Source organism: Histoplasma capsulatum, genomic scaffold (genome assembly GCF_000149585.1).
Source record: "Histoplasma capsulatum NAm1 scaffold_2 genomic scaffold, whole genome shotgun sequence".
Taxonomy (NCBI): domain Eukaryota; kingdom Fungi; phylum Ascomycota; class Eurotiomycetes; order Onygenales; family Ajellomycetaceae; genus Histoplasma; species Histoplasma mississippiense.
Genome location: NW_001813981.1, coordinates 967276 through 986532, shown reverse-complemented (window position 1 = coordinate 986532; position 19257 = coordinate 967276). Strand labels below are relative to the sequence as shown.

The following is a 19257-nucleotide window of genomic DNA, read 5'->3' as shown; positions in this document are numbered from 1 at the left end:
CCCATTCATTAGTGATGAGCTACGGATAGTTTATTGATCTAGCATGCTCGGAGAAATAGCACCTACGAACAGAGGGAGATTCCTCCACACTTCCCGTTGAATGGAGAGCGATGTTTACAAAAGTTGACTAAGTTCCGTCAATTATTGAACTACGACAAAAATCAAACAAGGCAGATCTTCTGCTGGATAAAAGGCGAAGTCATGGAGGTTCAGCGTTAGAACAAGCAGCGTTGCCATCAGATACAATTACTGACAAAGAAACATGAAGAAGTAAGAAGGAAAGAAGGAAAGAAAGATGGAAGGAAGGAAAAAAAGAAAGAAAGAGCAAAGCGCGCGCATTATTCCTCACAGGTGGACTGCCTGACAGCCGGCGATCATAGCATACCGATCAATCGTCATGTGTATGCTCTCATATTATCAAGCGCTCCAGCGCCATGGAAGTCTAGGTCGAATTCTTCAGCGCAGTTCAGAGCTGTCTCGATATGTGTGATGGTGACCACCTCTCCTTTGGCCAGTGCAAATGCAGCTCGGGCAATGTTTTTGATCTGGATTGCCGTCAGCCACCGCACATAATATGGATATCGACTGCTTACCTGTCGCCCATTTGAGCTTTTATTCAGCAGTTTTTCCAACTCTTTTTTCGAGATTTTTGCGCCAGCATTGCTCAATTGTTTGTTCCACACCCGGGATTTGGCCTCCAAACTCAGGGATTCATATTTTATACCGACGTGTATCCGACTTTGCATTGCCGGGTCCAACGTGGTGTGCCGGTTGGTAGTAAGGAACATGATCCCTTCAAAATACTCGAGCGAGCGGAGAAACACGGACACGAGAGCGTTGTGATGCAGGCCGTTGACGTTGCGTTCGCTCAGAAAGACATCAGCTTCGTCCAGAAGCAATATGGCATCCCAGCGACGGACGAGGTCAAGGACTCGAGATAGATGTTCTTCCATATCATCCGCTTTGATTCCGAAATCGCCAGCGCATGCCTATTGCAATTAGAACGAGATCGCACATTGGGGGCCAAGGGACAAACCGAGTAGAGCGGCCTTCTCAGGAGATCCGCAGTACTCTCCGCCGTCAGGGTTTTCCCAACTCCAGGAGGCCCACTGTGAAATGCCAGAGTTAACCGGATGATCCAGTAAGACAGCTTTCTGGCAACTTACTACAACAAGAATATGAGGCCCCTCCCTTTTCCGACGACGATGTCATCGAAGGACGATATCTCCGAGCCAGGCCTGTGGCTCTCCACCATCGTCTGGATCATGGTTTTCTTTTCTTTAGGGATCTCCAAGTGATCGAACGACGATAGCTGGCTCCAGTCGATGGGACGGATATTTGAAATCGCGAATTCCGCTGTTCTCATGTCACATTAGCGCAGGTAAAATATTAGGACAATGTTGGCACTGACCCCACACCCTTTTGCTGAGACTGAAGCCCAGGACCGTGGGGCTGCAGAGGATGTACTCCCTGTCTGTCATGCTCTTGGCATCTAGATTTCGAGGCTTCACCGTCTTCTGGTCCTTCTCTTTTTCATATCCATTGTCAGAAAATATAATAAAACCGCCTGTGCTCTCTTCCTTTACCCGTGAGAATCCGTAGTTCGGGTTCTTTTCCTTAAAAGCTAAGGCATCAACCATCATCCGGCCAGCCACGTGGAATTTGAATGGGCCTTTATTCGTCTTGAGATGGGCAAGACCTTCATATTCGCAGTAAGCGACGCCCATAAGGCCCTTGAACTTGCGGCCTCGCTTAGAGAGCTCAGCCTCGATTTTGGCTTTGCGATTGTGAAATTTCAGAGGGAAGGCACCTAGGTCGGATATCTTTCTAGCGGATCGAAACTTCGGGATCTGAAGCACCGTTGTCACCTCACCAAATATCTTTCCGTCGTAGTCGAGCGACCGATATTCAATCTCGAAGTAATCCCCTTGGGGGCTCAATATGAATTCACCCGAGTCATAAACGAAACACCGAGGTTGCTCGGAACATGGGTCAACCATAAAGATAAGCTCATTTGGCTTGAACATTGCCCAGAGGAGCTCAAAAGTAATCTCTTGATGGTCCAACAGGGGGTTTAAGCGATCCCTCAACGTAGAGAAGTGTCTTTTCAAGAATTCAATAAGTAGGTAAAGGTGTTTTCCAGCAGTCGATTCGGCTTCAAGGGTTTTGTAGAAATCCTCGAGCTCCGGTAGAAATTGGAAGAGGACGTCAACCAGCACCTGTCGATGTTAGACCCATGCACCTGCGGGAGTTATGGGTTGATGGCTTACCGATGGCTTATCTTCCCGCAAACTGACGGCGCTTACATCTAGCAACACATGTCGAAGGATATCCACCAGTTCGGGCGATTTATAGTCAAGGTAGGTCTTGATCTCGTTTGTATTGCGGTCTTGAAGAAGTCAGAGCCTGTTCTTTGATCCATATGATTACTACCTACCATGTCGGCGTCGATTGACGAAGACATATTCTTTGTATTTGTCGCATGGGTCCGACGAATCCTCGACGTCTTTCACAATCTCGTAAAGATGTTGCTTCTTGTTCCAGCTGGAGAAGGGTCAGCTCGGTCTTCTCTAAGATTGGGACTGAGCTTACATTTCATTCACGGTTGTGTATTCCAACTTTGATGCTCGGGTCACTTCTTTGGTTGATTCCTTCTCGTTCGCTTTTGTGTCTAGTTCGGCGGTTGGGTTAGGAGCAGTAGATTGTGCAGTAGACTGCGAAGGGCTCGATGATTCTTTCATTCGGAGGACTTCCACTAGAATGTCCTTGAGCTCTTCCCTGGTTACGAAGCTGGGAACGCAAGGATTACTGTAGTTGGGGGGTGGCGTTGAGGAGGGGGAGGAATGGGGGCATTCGGGGAAATCTTGGGGATTGGGCTTCATCGTGGCGTGGTTAAAATGTTAAGAGTTTGGGCATTGTGATCGATAAAGATATAGCGACAATATGTAAGGCTCGCTGAGATTGGAATAGGGAAATAGTTTTGCTCGGTTTTCTTGATTGCCTCAGGATTTCGGAGGGAATCGTGCCTCCTTATATGCCATTCTGTCAACACTCCTGGCACCTATTCTTTCGTCGTCTTCCCCTTTCGCTGGACAATGCGGATACGGGAGGAGCTTGCCGTCACTCTCTCAATTTAGGGATGCATAAAACTGTGCCGCAGGATACATGGTCTTGATCCTCTCGACTGATGTTGATCTGAAAACCCATCTAGACCCCTGGTTTGTACCCAAGCCTCCAGGTTCATCATCGTGAACTCCATGATTTACTGTCTCGGGACTGATCCGCGCATATCCAGAAGCAGGATATGCCATCCATCGCGACCTAGAACATGAAGGTACATTGCGCTATCCACCGTCAATGTCTAGACATGATCTTGCGCTATTACATTTCGTTGTTAATCGTCGATATACGACGCGGAATATTTTTAGACCTCTATGCGGGAGCTGATTTGTAGACAACCCAGGGCAAAGAGGTGCCCGATGCCAGGTTCCCGGTCCCTGAACCCGTATGCTGAATTTTAATTGCCCTCTTTTGAGATTGACGACAGACAGTTGTTCCGCTTTGCACCAGTAGGATAATCTACGTGAGCACTGCGTACCGAGAGTCCTGCACAATTGGCCAATAGGAAATGTTGTGACTTATGACTGCGCTGTAACGAGTGCCAACGGTTCTAGACGATGTCTGTCTGACCATGCGAGGCACATTGCGCCATGCGCCGTGAATGTCCACATTAGAAGCGCTATCAAGCAAAGCCAAGATCGCATTTCGCACCTTTAAAGTCCTTCCTAAAATACCTCCATAAGTCCCTCCAAGCCTACCTCCAAAAAGTCTGACTCGAGATGTGGCCACATGAGGCGAACACGTGTCACTAAACGGAGCCTGCATACCCCACTTTGCTACTCCTTTTTTACCTCCATCTTCACCTCCAATTAACCTCACAACCTTCCCGCCCAAAAACTCCAGACTCGCCCGGATCTCTAATGTCTCAACCGTCGAAGAAGCAACGGTCTCCCCGCAAATCAATCAGCAGCAACAATGCATGGAAGAAAGTAGTGGATACTGGACGCACTTTGGAGATTCTTCGGTGCTTAAGGCGGAACGACCAGAGGCGTGTCGCTGAGGCTGTTGCGTTGTTGAAGCAGGTGCAAAGTTCCCTTAAACGTCAAAAGTATCAGCTCTTTCTCCATGATGTGCTTTCCAGATGCGGGCCGCATGGTTTTCTGTTATGTGCCATCGCCTTGGGCCAAACCACGGTGGTCGGCATGAGGAAGAGCGATCGGGCCACTCTCGTTGATGAACTCGAAAAGAGGAAAGATCAGCCACCGATTAATCATCCAATTTTTCGATCCCTCGCAAAGCGCCAGAAAATACCCGATTCTGCAGAAGGTGAGTGAGTCTGTGGTTCGGATGCCTTTCCAGTGCTGACAAGTTAGTTTCGAATGACGTCCATGGAGAGGGAGTTGCACAGCGGATATCCAGTTCAGAACTATCAGAAAGTGACGAAGAAAATGCTACCGCTATTGACGGGCCAGAGTCTCCTTGCGACAACTCTCAACCTAGGCAGCTCGCGGACAGCGAGCATCTATACCATGCCCACAGTGACGCCACTCAGAGCATAGCTATGCATTTTGAGAGTCATGGCAAGTCATCTAATCCTTTATTAACTTTTTTACCTAGTCTAACAGGTGAAAAGCTCGTCAGGGACGTAATGTGGAAGCCGAGCGAGATTCCACATCCATTTCGACCTGTCGCACGAACGCACTTCCTACAGAAACGCATAAACGTTCGGCGCACGAAGGCTCCCCGAACAATTCAAATGTTACCACCGCGCAAGAAGTGTTTGAACACGCCTCGCTAGAAGGGATCGCGACGGTCTTTGACCAGTACATTTGCGGTGCAATCAGAAGAGACCCGATTCAGATTGATAGGATAACGTTTTGGAGAGCATCCGTTACGACTGTCTTTCCTCTTTGGGGAGGACCGGTCGACTGTCTCCTGAGTCTGGATATCTGTGAATGGGGTGTGGAATACCTTGCGATGGCTCTGTTCAATGCAAAAGTAAAATGGGTCGAACAGGTTCTTCATATTGTCCTAAACGAAGGGATCACACTAATCGTACCTAACTCCGAAGCTACTCTAAAGGGTGTTCGGGATGAAGCTCTCATTATGGTGTTTGGTTCCGATATACATAAGGCAATCAACGAAAGCCCCGTTCACAGGAGGGAATTGGAGGAAGGCAAGCATGTGACGGAATGTGTGTCAATGATCCTTACGAAGCAACAGGGGGCAATCATCAACCTAACTGTAGGATTAGATCGAGGCCTAGAAATATGAAACAAGCTATATACCTAAAATGCAACCTATACTCCCACCGCATGCAATGCTATGTTCAGATATCCTCTCCAGTAATGACTTTCCCTCGAGTAACGTACAGCCTAGTATCGTCCCCTACGACTCCTTGCCCGTCAGGCATGCCAACAAGCTTCCTTGTCTGTTCGTTCCCTTCGCTGTCTTTCTCATACACAGTGACATTGCATCCCTTCCAAAATACCATCTGACCCTTGCCCGTAATCATTGTAACGCGGTTTTCAGGCACGCTCCCAAAATCCACGGTTGGATCGAGAGGTTTTTCGTCGAAAGCCTAATAACGCATTAAACGAGAAACAACTCATGGATGGCTCGATTTACCATTAAGATATTCTATTCTCCAATGCAGTTACCTGATCGGTAAACTCGGCTCACTCTTGCGCCCTCGCCAGGTGGGTTTAAATACGTTGGACACAATCCGCAGAAGGAATACGAGGCTACCCCTCGAGTTAAGCGCTTGCGAATCAAAAAGCCGGATCAAAAGGTCGGATCAAGGGCAGATTGCGCTGATAGAAGTGAATTCGGAGCAGAGTACGTCGGCGATAGACAGTGGACGAACGATACCCGTACTTTATAGCACGATAGGATGGGCAAATTTGCAGACGTCCTCAACTTTTAGATAACACAGTCATGATCATCGCTTAGGGCGGATGGTTGGATGATATGAGATATTTAAAGTGCAACCCATCAGGCAGTCCATCTACAGGCTGCGGAAAGTCCAGAGTGGGTGGGGTTGGAGAACATGTGATTTGTCCACCAAACCGATGATGACTTGGCGTGGGGCAGTGATCGCTTCAGCCATGACGTTTTGCAACCTCCAGCCATGCTATCCAGCATTTTTAGGAAACAGACTAACCGCCAGCTTTCAACTATTTTCAGCGACGTGGTTGTCGATATGATCACCGTGAACTGTGCCGATGGAGCTTTTGTTTTCCCTTTCATTTTTCCCTTGCAAGCACAAGACTTGGATCGCTCAGACAACATGGTCTGTGGTATTACTCCCCCTTTAAGAGATTATTGTAGCCACTCGCCCTGGTCATGAAAGGGACATCACATGATCTACAAATTACATAAGACACAAGAATGGTGTGGTCATGTGACTCATTCTCCTCTCCCAAAACAATCAAATCCGATTCATCTAAGGTCCCTAATTCGCCTCGTCAGAAAGCATACCGCATGCATAAACACCACATGGCTGACCTCTCTCCAGATGATCGCGACATCGTCGCAAAGCATCCGTTAAGTGACTCGATAGATCGTTTACAACGTCAACTTCGAGGGGCAGAACAAGCGTACGATGTCTCAGCTAACCCACAAGACGAAATTTGCCACAGGGCAATTTCAAAGCTTCTCACCACTTTGATGGGAGAGGAAGCCGCGTTCAACCTTCGCTCACGCGTAAGCGATCAAAATGTCGACTCTGACCTAGCAGGTCTATTCAAGCGTCTCAGACAAGGTCACTTCAACTACCACTACTATCGAGCGTTGGCGCAGCTCGTCATCCAAAAAGCACCGGACATTAATATCTGGAAGGCCGTCCTCAACCTCACCGTTACCATCTCACGATCGACCCCTCCAGCGAGCGTACCGCCCTCCTTTGACGGCACGCCAGTCAAATCCACCTCGTCATCGCAGAAAGGTTCCGAGCAGACGCGTGAGTTGGTGAATCCGAGAATCTTTGAGGAGATACGTGGCTGCACATTTCGAGACGTCGAGGGCTTCTTCGACAAGTACTTTGAGGGAAAAGACTGGAGCGACAAAGCAGATGCCATCTGTCGACGCGTGCTGGCCCCAGACAGCGATGGGAATTGGGCCCAGTTTCCTGATCCTCCTACGCAGGACGATGTCCTTGCCTGGTGGTTTCGTCTTCAAGAAGACCTTCTCTCGGAATCACGCGGCACCTACTACACCACGGGTGAGCAAAGCGGATCTTACCGGTTCGAATGCGGAACGGGCAAGTCGACCTCCCTTCTGAGAGCTAGCGGGAGCGAGCCTCCTCGCGGAAACCCACACGAACTGGAGAGACATCCTAGTTTGTTGGCCGAGCTCAAAAAACCAAAGGAGAAGATTGAGACCAAAACCACACTGCTGCAGATGAGCCGCTGCGTGCGCGAGGTCTTCGCTGCGCAGCCCACCCGGCGGTTCGTCCACGCGTTCGCCGTCTGCGGGACCAAGATGGAGGCGTGGGTGTTTGACCGCTCGGGCCCCTACAGCTCGGGTATCATCGACGTCTACGCGGACTCGAGACGATTCTTTCAGGTGATTGTGGGCTACACCATGATGAGCGACGAGGAGCTGGGACTGGACACCTTTATTGCTAGGGATGAAGGCGGCAGCAAATCAATAACCGTCAAAGGGCCTGGGATCTCGGAGGAAAAGGTGCTGCGGCTGGGTGAAATGCTTTCCTTTCAGCGTGCCATCGTGTGTCGCGGGACAACATGTTTTCTCGCAAACGATGGACAAGTGGAGGGCGTAGCCAAATTCTCGTGGGTGTCGGACAAGCGGCGGCCGGAGGCGGAACTCCTCGAGCTAGCGGGTCAAAAAAATGTCCAAGGGGTCGCCAGGATCATTGGCCATAGTGTCATCACTAGTATCGCCGACGTACGCTGCGGCCTGACCTTCGGCGACAAGCGACACGACTTCAAAAGCGCACCCCCCAGTGCGGCCTCCTCATTTCATCAATCTCAGCCGCTCACCGAGCTCCGTAGCTTAGGTCGAAAGTCGTCTTCCAGGAAACGCAGATCTCCGGATAAAGGGATGCAGGCATCCAAACGATCGCGCTCCATCAATCAACCGTCGAGGGACAACCAGCAGGAGAATGAACTAGCTTTCTCCGTTCAGTCGGCGCACAAGCCAAGCCTCTTCGACAGGAATGGCGAGGAACCCTACGACAACCGCGTCCTCCGCTGTCTGGTGATCTCGCCCGCTGGGCGGCCGATCTACAAGTACGAGTCACTCTTAGAACTGCTCACGGCGCTTCGCGATGCAATAAAGGCGCATCGGTCTCTTTACCTGGATGGGAGCATCCTACATCGGGATATTTCGGAGAACAACATAATAATAACCGATCCGGAAAAGGCGGATGGTCACTCCGGCATGCTAATCGATCTGGATCTTGCCAAGGAAGTCGGTAGCGGGCGAAGCGGCGCACGGCACCAGACCGGCACGATGGAGTTCATGGCGATCGAGGTGCTGCTTAATATCGACCACACCTATCGACATGATCTTGAGTCGTTTTTCTACGTGCTTATCTGGCAGTGTGCCCGTCACGGTTGGGAAAAATTAAATGAGCTACAGAGACAGGGACAGGACCCGCCCAAAGACAGCATGCTGAGAGAATGGTATACCGGAACTTATAAGAAAATTGCAACTTATAAACGAGGTAACATGGAAGCTGGCGGATTTGAGTACCTTTTGCAGGAGTTTCCGCCGGACTTCGAGCGCGTCAAGCATCTTTGCAAGACCATACGAGGCGTACTATTTCCTTACGGGAAGGAAGGACTTATTGTTGGAACGCCTCAGGACCCAAAAAGGTTATATGATCCTATTATTAAAGCGTATGATGATACGATAGCTCTGATTGAAACCTAATAGGATTAGTGATTGCTCTGTTCTGGCGAATAAGTATTATATATTAGCCTGCCCAATACATACGGTTTAACGTGTCCAGTTATTTCTCTAATTAGGTCCACTACAGCTTACTAAGTCAGCTACATGATCTACTTTAAGCTGAAATATGGATACCAGCAAATATTCTATGTCTCCTGGAGGAGTGGGAACATTGCTATCCATTACACCTGCAGCAATAAGTTTGAACAACTAAATATCTAGAGGTGGTCGAAGCCCAAAGGCATTGTTGGTTTCTAGAAGCTTTTAACGCACACTATGAGAAAATGCCGACACAATAGTGAACTCCCACCGGGAAGTAGCCATATGACCTATATCCATGAGCACCACAAGAGAGTAATTCGTTCCGATTCGCAGATGTACATGGTCGGGTAACAATCATAGTAAGGTATGGACAAACACGGACTTTCCAATCATCGTGTTCCCCTTCCTTCCATTCATTGTACGCATTCTCGACGTACCTTGCTGAACGGTCAGCAATAAAGCCCACAGGATATAGAAATAGCGCTGCATCCCGATCTTCTGTTGCAGAGGCCTGTAGATCGGCATCATATTGTTCTTTACTCCCTGGTGTTATCATCTCGAGTATCGCGGCCATTTGCTTCAATATTTTAATCGTTTCTGGCACCTGGCTACGGATCTCCATGATTTCGTTATGCAGAGATGTATTGTCGCCGCCCTTGGCGTTTGAGGAGGAGGTTGCTTTAGGTCTTCAAATGACGGCATTTGGCATTGTGGTGGGTTGATAGGGTTTCTGTTGAGATGCGAATTTCCAGTTGAATTGCGGAGCATGGTTATCACGGTTTAAGAATGGAAATATCGATATTCAGAACTAGGGAGGTCTTTATACTTCTCTCTAGAGTTTAGACAAAATACGCGGATACAAATGATTCGAAGCAAAACAAAAGTGGGAGACAAAGAAATGAGGGCGAAGAGCAAACAAACACACACAATGTAAATACTGTACCATGGGACGTAGGCAAGATAGGCCCTCGGCTGGAACGTGATAGGCAATGTCAATGGAGCTCGTGGGCCGGATTCAAATATGCTAAGCAAACAAAGATCAAACAAGGGGAACCACAGCAAACAGGTAACAATCAAGACAGGAAAAGTACGGAACAAATCAGAGCCGAAATTGATATTGACATGTTACACAGAAGAAGATTCTAACCAATTGATTTTACAATCTTGCGTCCACCGCCCCTGCGCGATCTCTGTCTCTGCTTGAAATGCCTATAGCCCGCCAGAGTAGTCAATGAAGGCCGCTTGTTCTTCCATTCTGCGTGGAATTCTCTGACCAACTTCTTGCAACCTGGAATCAGATCGCTTCGCGGTTGCCAGGTAGACTCCCATGAGACATGATCCTCCAGAGATTCCTCGTCCCCTCGCACTCGGATCCGAGAATGCAGTATCTTCTTTACTGGCCACCCCTCCCTCGTCCCGTTGCATACAGCCGGGATCGCAGGAAGCTCAATATGCCTGAAACGCAATTGGCGTACCTGTCTGGTCCGCCAGGTAGTCTTCCATGCGACAAGGTACTCCAGCATTGCCTCGTCCCCCCGCACACGGATCCGGGAGTCCAGTATCCTTCTTACCGGCCACTCCTCCTTGGTCGCGCGTTCAACCGGGATTGGAGGAGATCGACTCTGTGGACGTGGAGAGACGCGGGTGTGGGCATCGCGAGAAGAGGTCGACTCACTCACGGTAAGCGGGGGGGTTTCTGTCGCGGGTCAGTGGGAAACCGGGACCGTAATGGAACGAGCCTTACCCGAAACTTCTCGCGGAGTCAATGCGGCACTGCCATCCGCCATCGGATCCGGTTCGCCACCTTTCTCGGTGGATGCCTTGTTGGCGGATGGCAACGGCCGAGGCGTCTGCGCATCCACAGACTCTTCTGTGAATCCATCATCGTGACAAATCTCCATCGAGTCATCGATGACGATGGGGTCATCTGAAATAGCCAGTCAGCGGAGTCGGTAAGAAACGCCATGAGGGAATCTCGAAACCGACCTCTACTTGCACCTGACCGGTATGCATGAAGGCGGGCTTCAGGGACACTTTCTTCGGCCGCATCCACCTTAATAGTTATATCAAAGCGGTCGTCAGAAGAATCGCTAAGGTCCGACCTGGTGGTGAAGGTGGCAGCATGGTCGTTGGTGTTTCTCCGACTCCTGCAGAGAGGTTGGCTGCCGTCATCTGACGAGATCTCCTCCAAAATCCTGTCGAAGTCATTTCCTGGAGTTTCGGGTGGCTGGGACCGTTGACTTGCAGACGGAGAAGAAATGGGAGATGAAACAAAGGGGGACGGGCGGGGGGGCAATGGGTGTCTGAGCTGCTGTGAGGGACAGGATAGGGAAGAGGATGTGTCGGCGCTGGGAATGGGTCTCTGTGCTGAGGGGTTGGGGAGCTGTAACTGTGTGGGGATTGCAGGAGGTTTGGGGCTCTGTAGTAGTTTGGAGGGATTCATGAGATTTGGGGGTTGGTAGAACCGGATCTTGTCCATTGTGACTGCAGTCGGGTTTTGCTCTGCACGAGCGTGTGCGCTTTTGAGATTGAGGTTCGGGGAAGCTGTGATCCTCGTTCTGCGAGCAGTGCTTTTAAGAAGGGGAAAAGCCGACGCTTTTATAGAGCGACAACCAGAAACGCTCCTCCTTTGGCAGAGTGCCCAAAGTCCGCGAAAGGCTTTCCTGTGTGTTGTGAATAGACCCCAGCAATTTCAAAAAACGCTTTGCTTCTTCCCCTCCAACCTGGGAACTGCCCGCAAAACAGGGATGGATCGCAATGCAACACACCGAATGCAACACGTAGAGCCAGGGTTCCTCCGAACTGCATCTTCGACCGGTCCAGAGCTAAGGGTCACCACCTATTCACCAGGGATCACAGCCACAGAAAACTCGGCAAGCCCATGTTTCATTTCCTATACGCCGTATGCATGAGGACGAGCGCAAATTGGTCATGAGGTCGTAGAATCGATGACGAATGAACCGAGATATAGCAGACACACCGGTGGCTCGGACGCCTTTGGATTGCGCGGGGGACCCACCCTACCTCACCGTCACACGATCGCTGCGCCCCTGACTCCCTCAGTTCCCTCAGCTGGAAGCGACCCAGCGTCGGATTCGCCGGCATTCCTCGCCAATGGATCAAACCTTGAATACAAGGATACGCGGCCAACACTCCAGAACAGCCAATTCAATCATCGAAAGCAGCCGGAGGCTCAGCGAAGGCGGGGATTTTGCGTCCGCACCCTCCCACGTCACATCCTAGCGTCCAGCCGCACTCCTCGTAATCTCGCTACGCCGCAGGCAGGGTGCTGGACCCACGCAATCTCGGATTTCGCCGTCATGAGGGATTTTCGCCATTGGTCAATAGCATAGCGCGGGCATGCGCCGGCAATCGTAGGCACCCCTCCCCCCCCCTCTCAACGTTACACCCCAGTGTCCAGTCGAATCTCGCTGCGCCGCTGGCAGGATGTTGGATCCACACAATCTCGGGTTCCGCCGACATGAGGGATTTTTGCCATTGGTCGATGGCATAAAGCGCATGCATCGAATTGTAGCTCAGACGGAAAGAGAAGGAGAGGGGTGGGGGAAATGCGAATGTGTTGCAGGACCAACGGAGTAAGCCAGAGAAGATGTCCACGGGCAAGAGAGGCACGGGCGAGTGAAATATCCAGTGAGCAAAGCCTGTTGTCCTCGAGAAGAGGAGTGGGTAACTGTGATCTCTCGATCTACATGGTCTTCCAAGAAGACCGAATAAAGGGGATGGGCCGGGGTTGACGGGGGGAGGGCTGGAAGGGGATGGGGGGGAGGGGATGCGATGGCGAAACGGGTTCGGCAAGGGAGATCGGCAGATACCTTTTGTGGTGCGGCAGGCTGAGCCTGAGCAGGGGGGAAGAGGGAAAGGGGATGGGGTAAAGGGGAAGGGGAAGGGCAAGAGTGAGACGAGGAGGGAAATTGGGAAGAGGGAAGGTGCGTGGGCGAGAGGGAGGAGGAGCGATCTTATATAGATTTTCGGACCCGCGTCGATGATGTAACTCCAAGCGGCGAGGGGGAGGCGCGCCAAACCCGAAGGGGCGACGGCACGACCGAGGCGGCCAATGGACGGGGTCCGCGAGGCCCGGCCCAGGCCCGTTCGGGAAACGCGGGAAGGGGGAGGGCCAGGTGCGGCCGCGTACTCACCGTCCGATTGTTTACTTAGTTAATGTACAAGCAATAATAGATAGATAGATAGTATGTATGTATGTATAGGTTTAACATCCCGGAGAAAACACGGGCAGCACCCGTGTTTCAGTAGCATTCTGAAGGGCATGGAGATGTGCTACATTGAAGAGATTTCTATGTACACAGAGAGAGAGAGAAAATAGAATTCAGATGGCAACTCTTGAGAAGACTCAGCTCATTGCAAAGGATTTTTCTAATCTGCGCATCCACTTCTGACCCGATGTATGACCATTCATGGTGGGGTTATAGTGTGATTCCCTGAGGGGACCGCTGCTGCAGTACCTGGAAGGTTTTATAGTGAGCAGAGAGGGATATCTCTCTCAGTTGATCAGAAAGCTGTCTGTGCTTCTAACATCAAAAGAAAGATAGATAAGATAAATAATAAAAGAAAGAGAGGGAAAGTGTGTGTTCTGAAATGAAAAGAATAAAAGAGAGAGGTGAAGTAAAGACTGTGTCATCTGCAACACCTTGCAGTCACGTGACCTGGCACAGACCCGGGGGAAAAGAGAGGAGAGAGCATTGAAGAAGGTTGTGAAAGGAAAAGAGCAGAGAATGATAGAGAGAGCAAAGAAAAGAAGAAAGAAGAAGCATTTGAGCTAATAGAAACAAGAGTAAATGAGAGGAAAACTGTTACAAACCTACGGCACAACCTTGAGAGCCATTGGACAAGGAATGACTAAATGGTAGAGGGCATGCAAGCTAGACATCGGATAAGGGAAGATCCGGTTAACCAATAGGAACAATAGGTCACGTGACATAGCGGATCACCTGGATCACTCGGATCACTCGAGTGAGCGGAGTGATCACAGCTATCCTCACTCTGATAGCTATCTTGGCAAGAGCTATCCGAGCTACCCTCATGTATCTCAAGATGTATATAAACACACTCATTACCCTTAGGATCAAGGAGCTTATCTTCTTGATCACGATCAATTTCATCTTACTTACTTACTCTTCTACTACTTTTACTTATACTCCGTTACATGGTACGACTATAAGTTCACCTTAAGTATATTTCTTCACGACGCATACCTTAAGCCTTCGCCCCTACCTGTAAGCCCTACTAAGTACTCATATGTTTACCTCAGGCCGCCGCCGTAGCTATTGCTAGTCATCTTAAATATTCCTCTTGATGTTATATCTTAACCTGTGATAGTGGCACTACCTCCTGACTTAGTGAACAAGCTCAGCAACATTATATAATCCCCGACCTTACCTTATACCAGTGAGAAGCTTGCTAGGTTAGAGACTCGGTAGCAAAAACAAAGCAGAGTATGTGTAGATACATTGCCAGCAGTCAAGAACATATTAACTAAGTCAGACATGTAGATTGTACTGATTACATCACAGCTAATTGAAATAGATGAGTCTAGTTGTGCTATCTGTACTGTCTGTATAGACTGTGTTATCTCTGGCAGTTGCACTAGCTACTGTAGGTGTACTCGGCAGGCCGGCCTCATGGAACTGCTGCGGGGGTTGTCAGATGATGTGCAGCCAGCCGACTGTGTTATTTTGTGCAGTACTATATGTAGAACTGCGTGCAGTTCAGCAGTTCTACAAAGTTTGTAGGGGTCAGAGACTCTAGATAGACAACAGCTGTCATCTGATTGTGTGGCTGTGCTGCTGACCTCTTGAGTCAGTGAAGAAGATGTTTTTATAAGTGTTGATAGAGCATCAAATGTTTTGAGTTTTTATTGTGTTCACAAACACAGATAAATCTCACATCTGCATGTTGAAAATATCTGTGATATCAGGAGAAGTCTCCATGAGAGGAGTGAAGTATGAATCAGCAGTGAAGAGTATGCTGTGGCATGGTGAGCTTCAGAGAGGCCTTCACTTGATATTCCACAGTCAGCCTGCTGAAACTCCAGTCTCAGTACCAGTGTAATAGGCGCAACGGAGATATCTATATTAGGAAATAGATACGTGGCGATAGATACGTGGCGATAGATACGTGGCGATGGCAATATTATCTATATAATGCTCGCTGATATCCGTGGATTTTAGGAGATCAGCGATTAGCTTTGAACAATAGAGATTGCTACCTTCTTAATATCCTTTGTGCGTACTTCACACTACTCTTATAATTACTCTTGTAGCCCATCTCTTACAGAGATTTTTAAAGACCACTTTCTCCACATTTAAACTAGAGAAACTGTCTTTAATCATGGAGCAAATTCTAAATAACTGAGATGGTATCTTCTTTTTTTGCATAGATGTTAAATTATCAGATGAATTTATTTCATTCCAATCAAAATAAGACTCCCAATTCAGATCTACTCCAGTTGATTCACTTGGAAAATAACTTGAGACTCTTTTTCTAATTAAATGATTGAGATATACCTTCATAATTTTGAGAGCATAATTCATACAGATTTTATCAAATCTCACTTGTGATGATAGTAGAAAGGCTTCAATCTCCATGGCTTTAATTGAAGAGGTTTTAAATACCCTCAATATTTTTCTTAAAGCTGAATTTTGAAGCTTTTGAAACCTCTCTACAAAACTCTTTTGATTTTTCCACCATACTTGAACTGCAAAGTTTGAAACAGAGGTTATACAAGCAATATATAATTGTTTCATTGCTTGAAAAGACAAGCCTCTCTCAGTATTTGAAAGTTTTAAAATACTGTTTACCATTCTTTCAGCACTTGCAACTTTGATCTGAACATGAGATTTAAAATTTATCTGAAAATCTAACCAGACACCAAGCCATTTAACTGAATTTTTTAATTTAATTGAATGATTTAAAAGCTTAACTTCAGTATCTCTTTCTCTGAAATTTGAATAAAAGTAAATTAATTCAGTTTTATCTATATTAAAAACAATTTTTTTTTGATTTTGCTTTTTCAATCATTTCAGTTGCTGCTTGCTTAATCAAATTGCAATTATTTACAATTGATTCTGAGCTTACAACTAAACCCAAATCATCCACATATCTTGGAGTTCTCACCATAATTGCCATTTGTCTATCAATAAACAGAAACTTGATAAATATAACAAATAAAATGAGTGAGACTGGGGAACCCTGAGTAACTCCTATCTCAATATCTGTTATGTCTTGTCTCATTCTATCAAAAAGCAACTGAATAGTTCTTTTTGACATGAAACACACAACCTACTTAATGAGAGACTTTGGCATTCTCAGTTCTATCAAAGTTTTAATCATTTGAGAAAGTGAAACACAATCAAATGCAACTCAAACACAGTCAAATGCACCCCCGGTGGCCGAATGGGTAATGCGGCCACCAGGTAGCGCCTTGGCGTGGGGACTCAAGGCGCGTGGGTTCGAAACCCACAAGGGGACAACATTACATCCGGAGCCAATTTCTCAGCTAAAACAAAGGGATGTGAACTTGCCAAGTAGGTACCTTTCGGGCGGACCTACTACCTGATTTAGCTTATTGTTTCTGGGCTGGAAACCTGTATCGCGAGTACCAAAATCCTGACTTTCATTTAATTTTCCTATGTGCTTGTTATATTCTTGGCGTTATTCAACACTAAGCATTCCTCCTGTATAACCAACTCTTGCCTGTATTTAACATTACACAAGGACTCGTCATAAGCACTGCTTGCATATGAGTATAATAGAAGAAGAATAATAATAATAATACTAGGCCTTTATGCCATAGAGCAGTGAGGGAACCACACAGATGGTGACTGCCTTCGGCAGAGTGTCTGCTGAAAGCCCATTTCTGATCTTTCTCAGACTTTGAATATGCTGAGCTACAGCTTTTGCCTTCTTTGTTTGAGTGGAGATATGTGGTTTTCAGATGAGCCTTCTATTGAAGTGTATATTCAGTTAATGAAGTGTTGACTTCTGTTCAGCTGGGGCAGTGTAAGAGATGGGCTACAAGAGTAATTACAAGAGTAGTGTGAAGTACGCACAAAGGATATTAGAAAGGTAGCAATCTCTATTGTTCAAAGCTAATCGCTGATCTCCTAAAAACCACGGATATCAGCGAGCATTATATAGATAATATTGCTATCGCCACGTATCTATCGCCACGTATCTATCGCCACGTATCTATCGCCACGTATCTATTTCCTAATATAGATATCTCCGTTGCGCCTATTACAGGCAGTAACAGAGTGAACAGTGAAGTTCTCAGACACAACTATTGCTGATACCTCATTGTGTCACTTTTTTGTAAAATGGATCATCTCATGTTTCTCTGGTGCGAAGGCCATCTTGTTTATCTCCCCCCATCTCAAAATACTCTGTATATTTTGGCTGAAAAGAGTGGCATTATTATCAAGTGAGTGGGTCATCTGTCAGATGTTCAGATCATCCACATAGTTAAAGTGCAATTCTGAGTTTTGCCACAGCAGCTCTGTCAGATACAGAAGAAACAGTATTGATGATAAAGAAGATCTCTGTGATGTGCCACATTGCATCTGATGTGCTATTATTATTATTCTTCCATTATAGAAGTATGCAGTCAGTGATTATAACATCTATCTGAAATACTTCAGGATTTTTCAACTTAAGAATAAGCTAATATACAAAGTCAATTGAATACATGCAATAGCAGAATTCCAGCCCAGAATCAAACAACTATTCAAACTATTCAATTTAAAAAAGAATGTCAAAAGAATGACAACAGATCAATACATTCAATTCAAAACAAATGAAATAAAGAGTATAAAAAACAGCAGCTATTAAAAGAAAAGAAAGCATTCACAAATCAAACTTTTCAAAACAAGTCAAAATCAAAAGTAATCAAAATGAAATAAATTTTAAAGCAAAAGTAACAAAATAAAAATAAAAACAAGAACAAAAATTAAAGCAAATACATAAAAATAAAAGAAAAAAAGAAAAACAAAAATTGAATTCATTATCAGATCAAACTATTTAATTGAAATTAAAGCAAATACATAGAAATAAAAGAAAAAAAGAAAAACAAAAATTGAATTCATTATCAGATCAAACTATTTAATTGAAATCTTGTAGCAATATTTGATTTTTTCAAATATTCAATCAAGAATTCATTTCTAGTTTTTATATTGAACAAAAGTTTTAAATTTAACTGTGTCAATTCAAACTTCTCTCTCAATTTCAATATTAACTCTGTATGCTTTGTACAAAGTAAAAGAAGATGCTCTGGGTTTTCATATAACTGACAATTTGAACATAAATCATTTAAATCATTTCTAATCTTTGTTAAATATGATTTAAAATAACCATGTCCAAGTTTTAGCTGCATTATTGTAGCAAAAAGTTTCTTTTTACATTTTATTGAGCAAGCTTTCCATTTTGGCTTAGTTTCAAACATGAAATAATGTACACTCTTTTTTTGTAAAAACTAAATATCTTGCCATTTTTGCAAACATGATTCTCTTATTTTTCTCTTAATATAAGCCCATGTTACAATTCTTTGAAAGTAGACTTCTAATTCAGTTGCTTTTTTTGCAGCTTTATCAGCCATTTCATTGCCATATATACCCATGTGAGCAGGCACCCAGTGAAGATGAATAGAACAACTGAATGAGATTTTTCTTTGAATATTTTGAAGACTTTTCAAAATCAGCTCTAGCATTGACTGTCCACTGCCGATTTTATTATTTTGAAGTCTTTTAAGCCCAGCTTTACTATCAAAGAATATTCAAATATGCTCAAATTATTTTCATTGTTTAATCTTTATCTCAATCAATTTGAAAGCTTTTGAAATTGCAAATAATTCCGTATTAAAAACTTCTGACTCTTTTTCAATTTTGTCAAAAATCAAGAATATGGTTTTTATCATTTTCTGAATATGCTATTTCAGCTCCAAAATTAGCTGTTTTCTCACATTTTGAGCCATCAATGTATATAAAAATTACTTTGTTTCTCATCTGTTTTAGAAGATTTAGATGTTGTTCAGTCTGAACTTCTTTTGAAAGTTGACTAATATTTAAATCAATAAGACTGACAAGATTTTTTTTTTAAAGAGAGAGATTGTCATAGGCGCAACGGAGATATCAATGTTAGGAAATAGATACGTGGCGATAGATACGCGGCGCTAGAATGTCTTATCTATATAATGCTCGCTGATATCCG

General features: G+C 46.0%; 5 protein-coding genes across 5 annotated transcripts; 2 read left to right on the top strand and 3 right to left on the bottom strand.

Annotated features, from left to right (window-relative positions):
* Positions 1 to 395: 395 nt before the first annotated feature.
* HCAG_02391 (predicted protein) lies at positions 396 to 2882 on the bottom strand (the record flags this gene model as incomplete). Its single annotated transcript, XM_001542170.1, has 8 exons — positions 396 to 545; positions 594 to 961; positions 1037 to 1095; positions 1167 to 1356; positions 1412 to 2219; positions 2271 to 2389; positions 2438 to 2544; positions 2593 to 2882. The coding sequence occupies 8 exons, from the start codon at positions 2880 to 2882 to the stop codon at positions 396 to 398; spliced, it is 2091 nt and encodes a 696-aa protein (XP_001542220.1).
* A 1098-nt stretch (positions 2883 to 3980) lies between these two features.
* Positions 3981 to 8958, top strand: HCAG_02390 (predicted protein; the record flags this gene model as incomplete). Its single annotated transcript, XM_001542169.1, has 7 exons — positions 3981 to 4386; positions 4694 to 5254; positions 5394 to 5493; positions 5593 to 5612; positions 5760 to 5898; positions 6247 to 6359; positions 6578 to 8958. 7 exons carry the CDS (start codon positions 3981 to 3983, stop codon positions 8956 to 8958), a joined length of 3720 nt encoding a protein of 1239 aa, XP_001542219.1.
* Positions 8959 to 9024: 66 nt separating this feature from the next.
* Positions 9025 to 9546, bottom strand: HCAG_02389 (predicted protein; the record flags this gene model as incomplete). Its single annotated transcript, XM_001542168.1, has 3 exons — positions 9025 to 9045; positions 9250 to 9305; positions 9456 to 9546. The coding sequence occupies 3 exons, from the start codon at positions 9544 to 9546 to the stop codon at positions 9025 to 9027; spliced, it is 168 nt and encodes a 55-aa protein (XP_001542218.1).
* A 614-nt stretch (positions 9547 to 10160) lies between these two features.
* On the bottom strand, positions 10161 to 11826 carry HCAG_02388 (predicted protein; the record flags this gene model as incomplete). The annotated part of the gene is made up of 4 exons (XM_001542167.1): positions 10161 to 10714; positions 10763 to 10945; positions 11005 to 11562; positions 11787 to 11826. The coding sequence occupies 4 exons, from the start codon at positions 11824 to 11826 to the stop codon at positions 10161 to 10163; spliced, it is 1335 nt and encodes a 444-aa protein (XP_001542217.1).
* Positions 11827 to 16456: 4630 nt separating this feature from the next.
* HCAG_02387 (predicted protein) lies at positions 16457 to 16612 on the top strand (the record flags this gene model as incomplete). The annotated part of the gene is made up of 1 exon (XM_001542166.1): positions 16457 to 16612. One exon carries the CDS (start codon positions 16457 to 16459, stop codon positions 16610 to 16612), a length of 156 nt encoding a protein of 51 aa, XP_001542216.1.
* Between the last annotated feature and the right edge of the window lie 2645 nt (positions 16613 to 19257).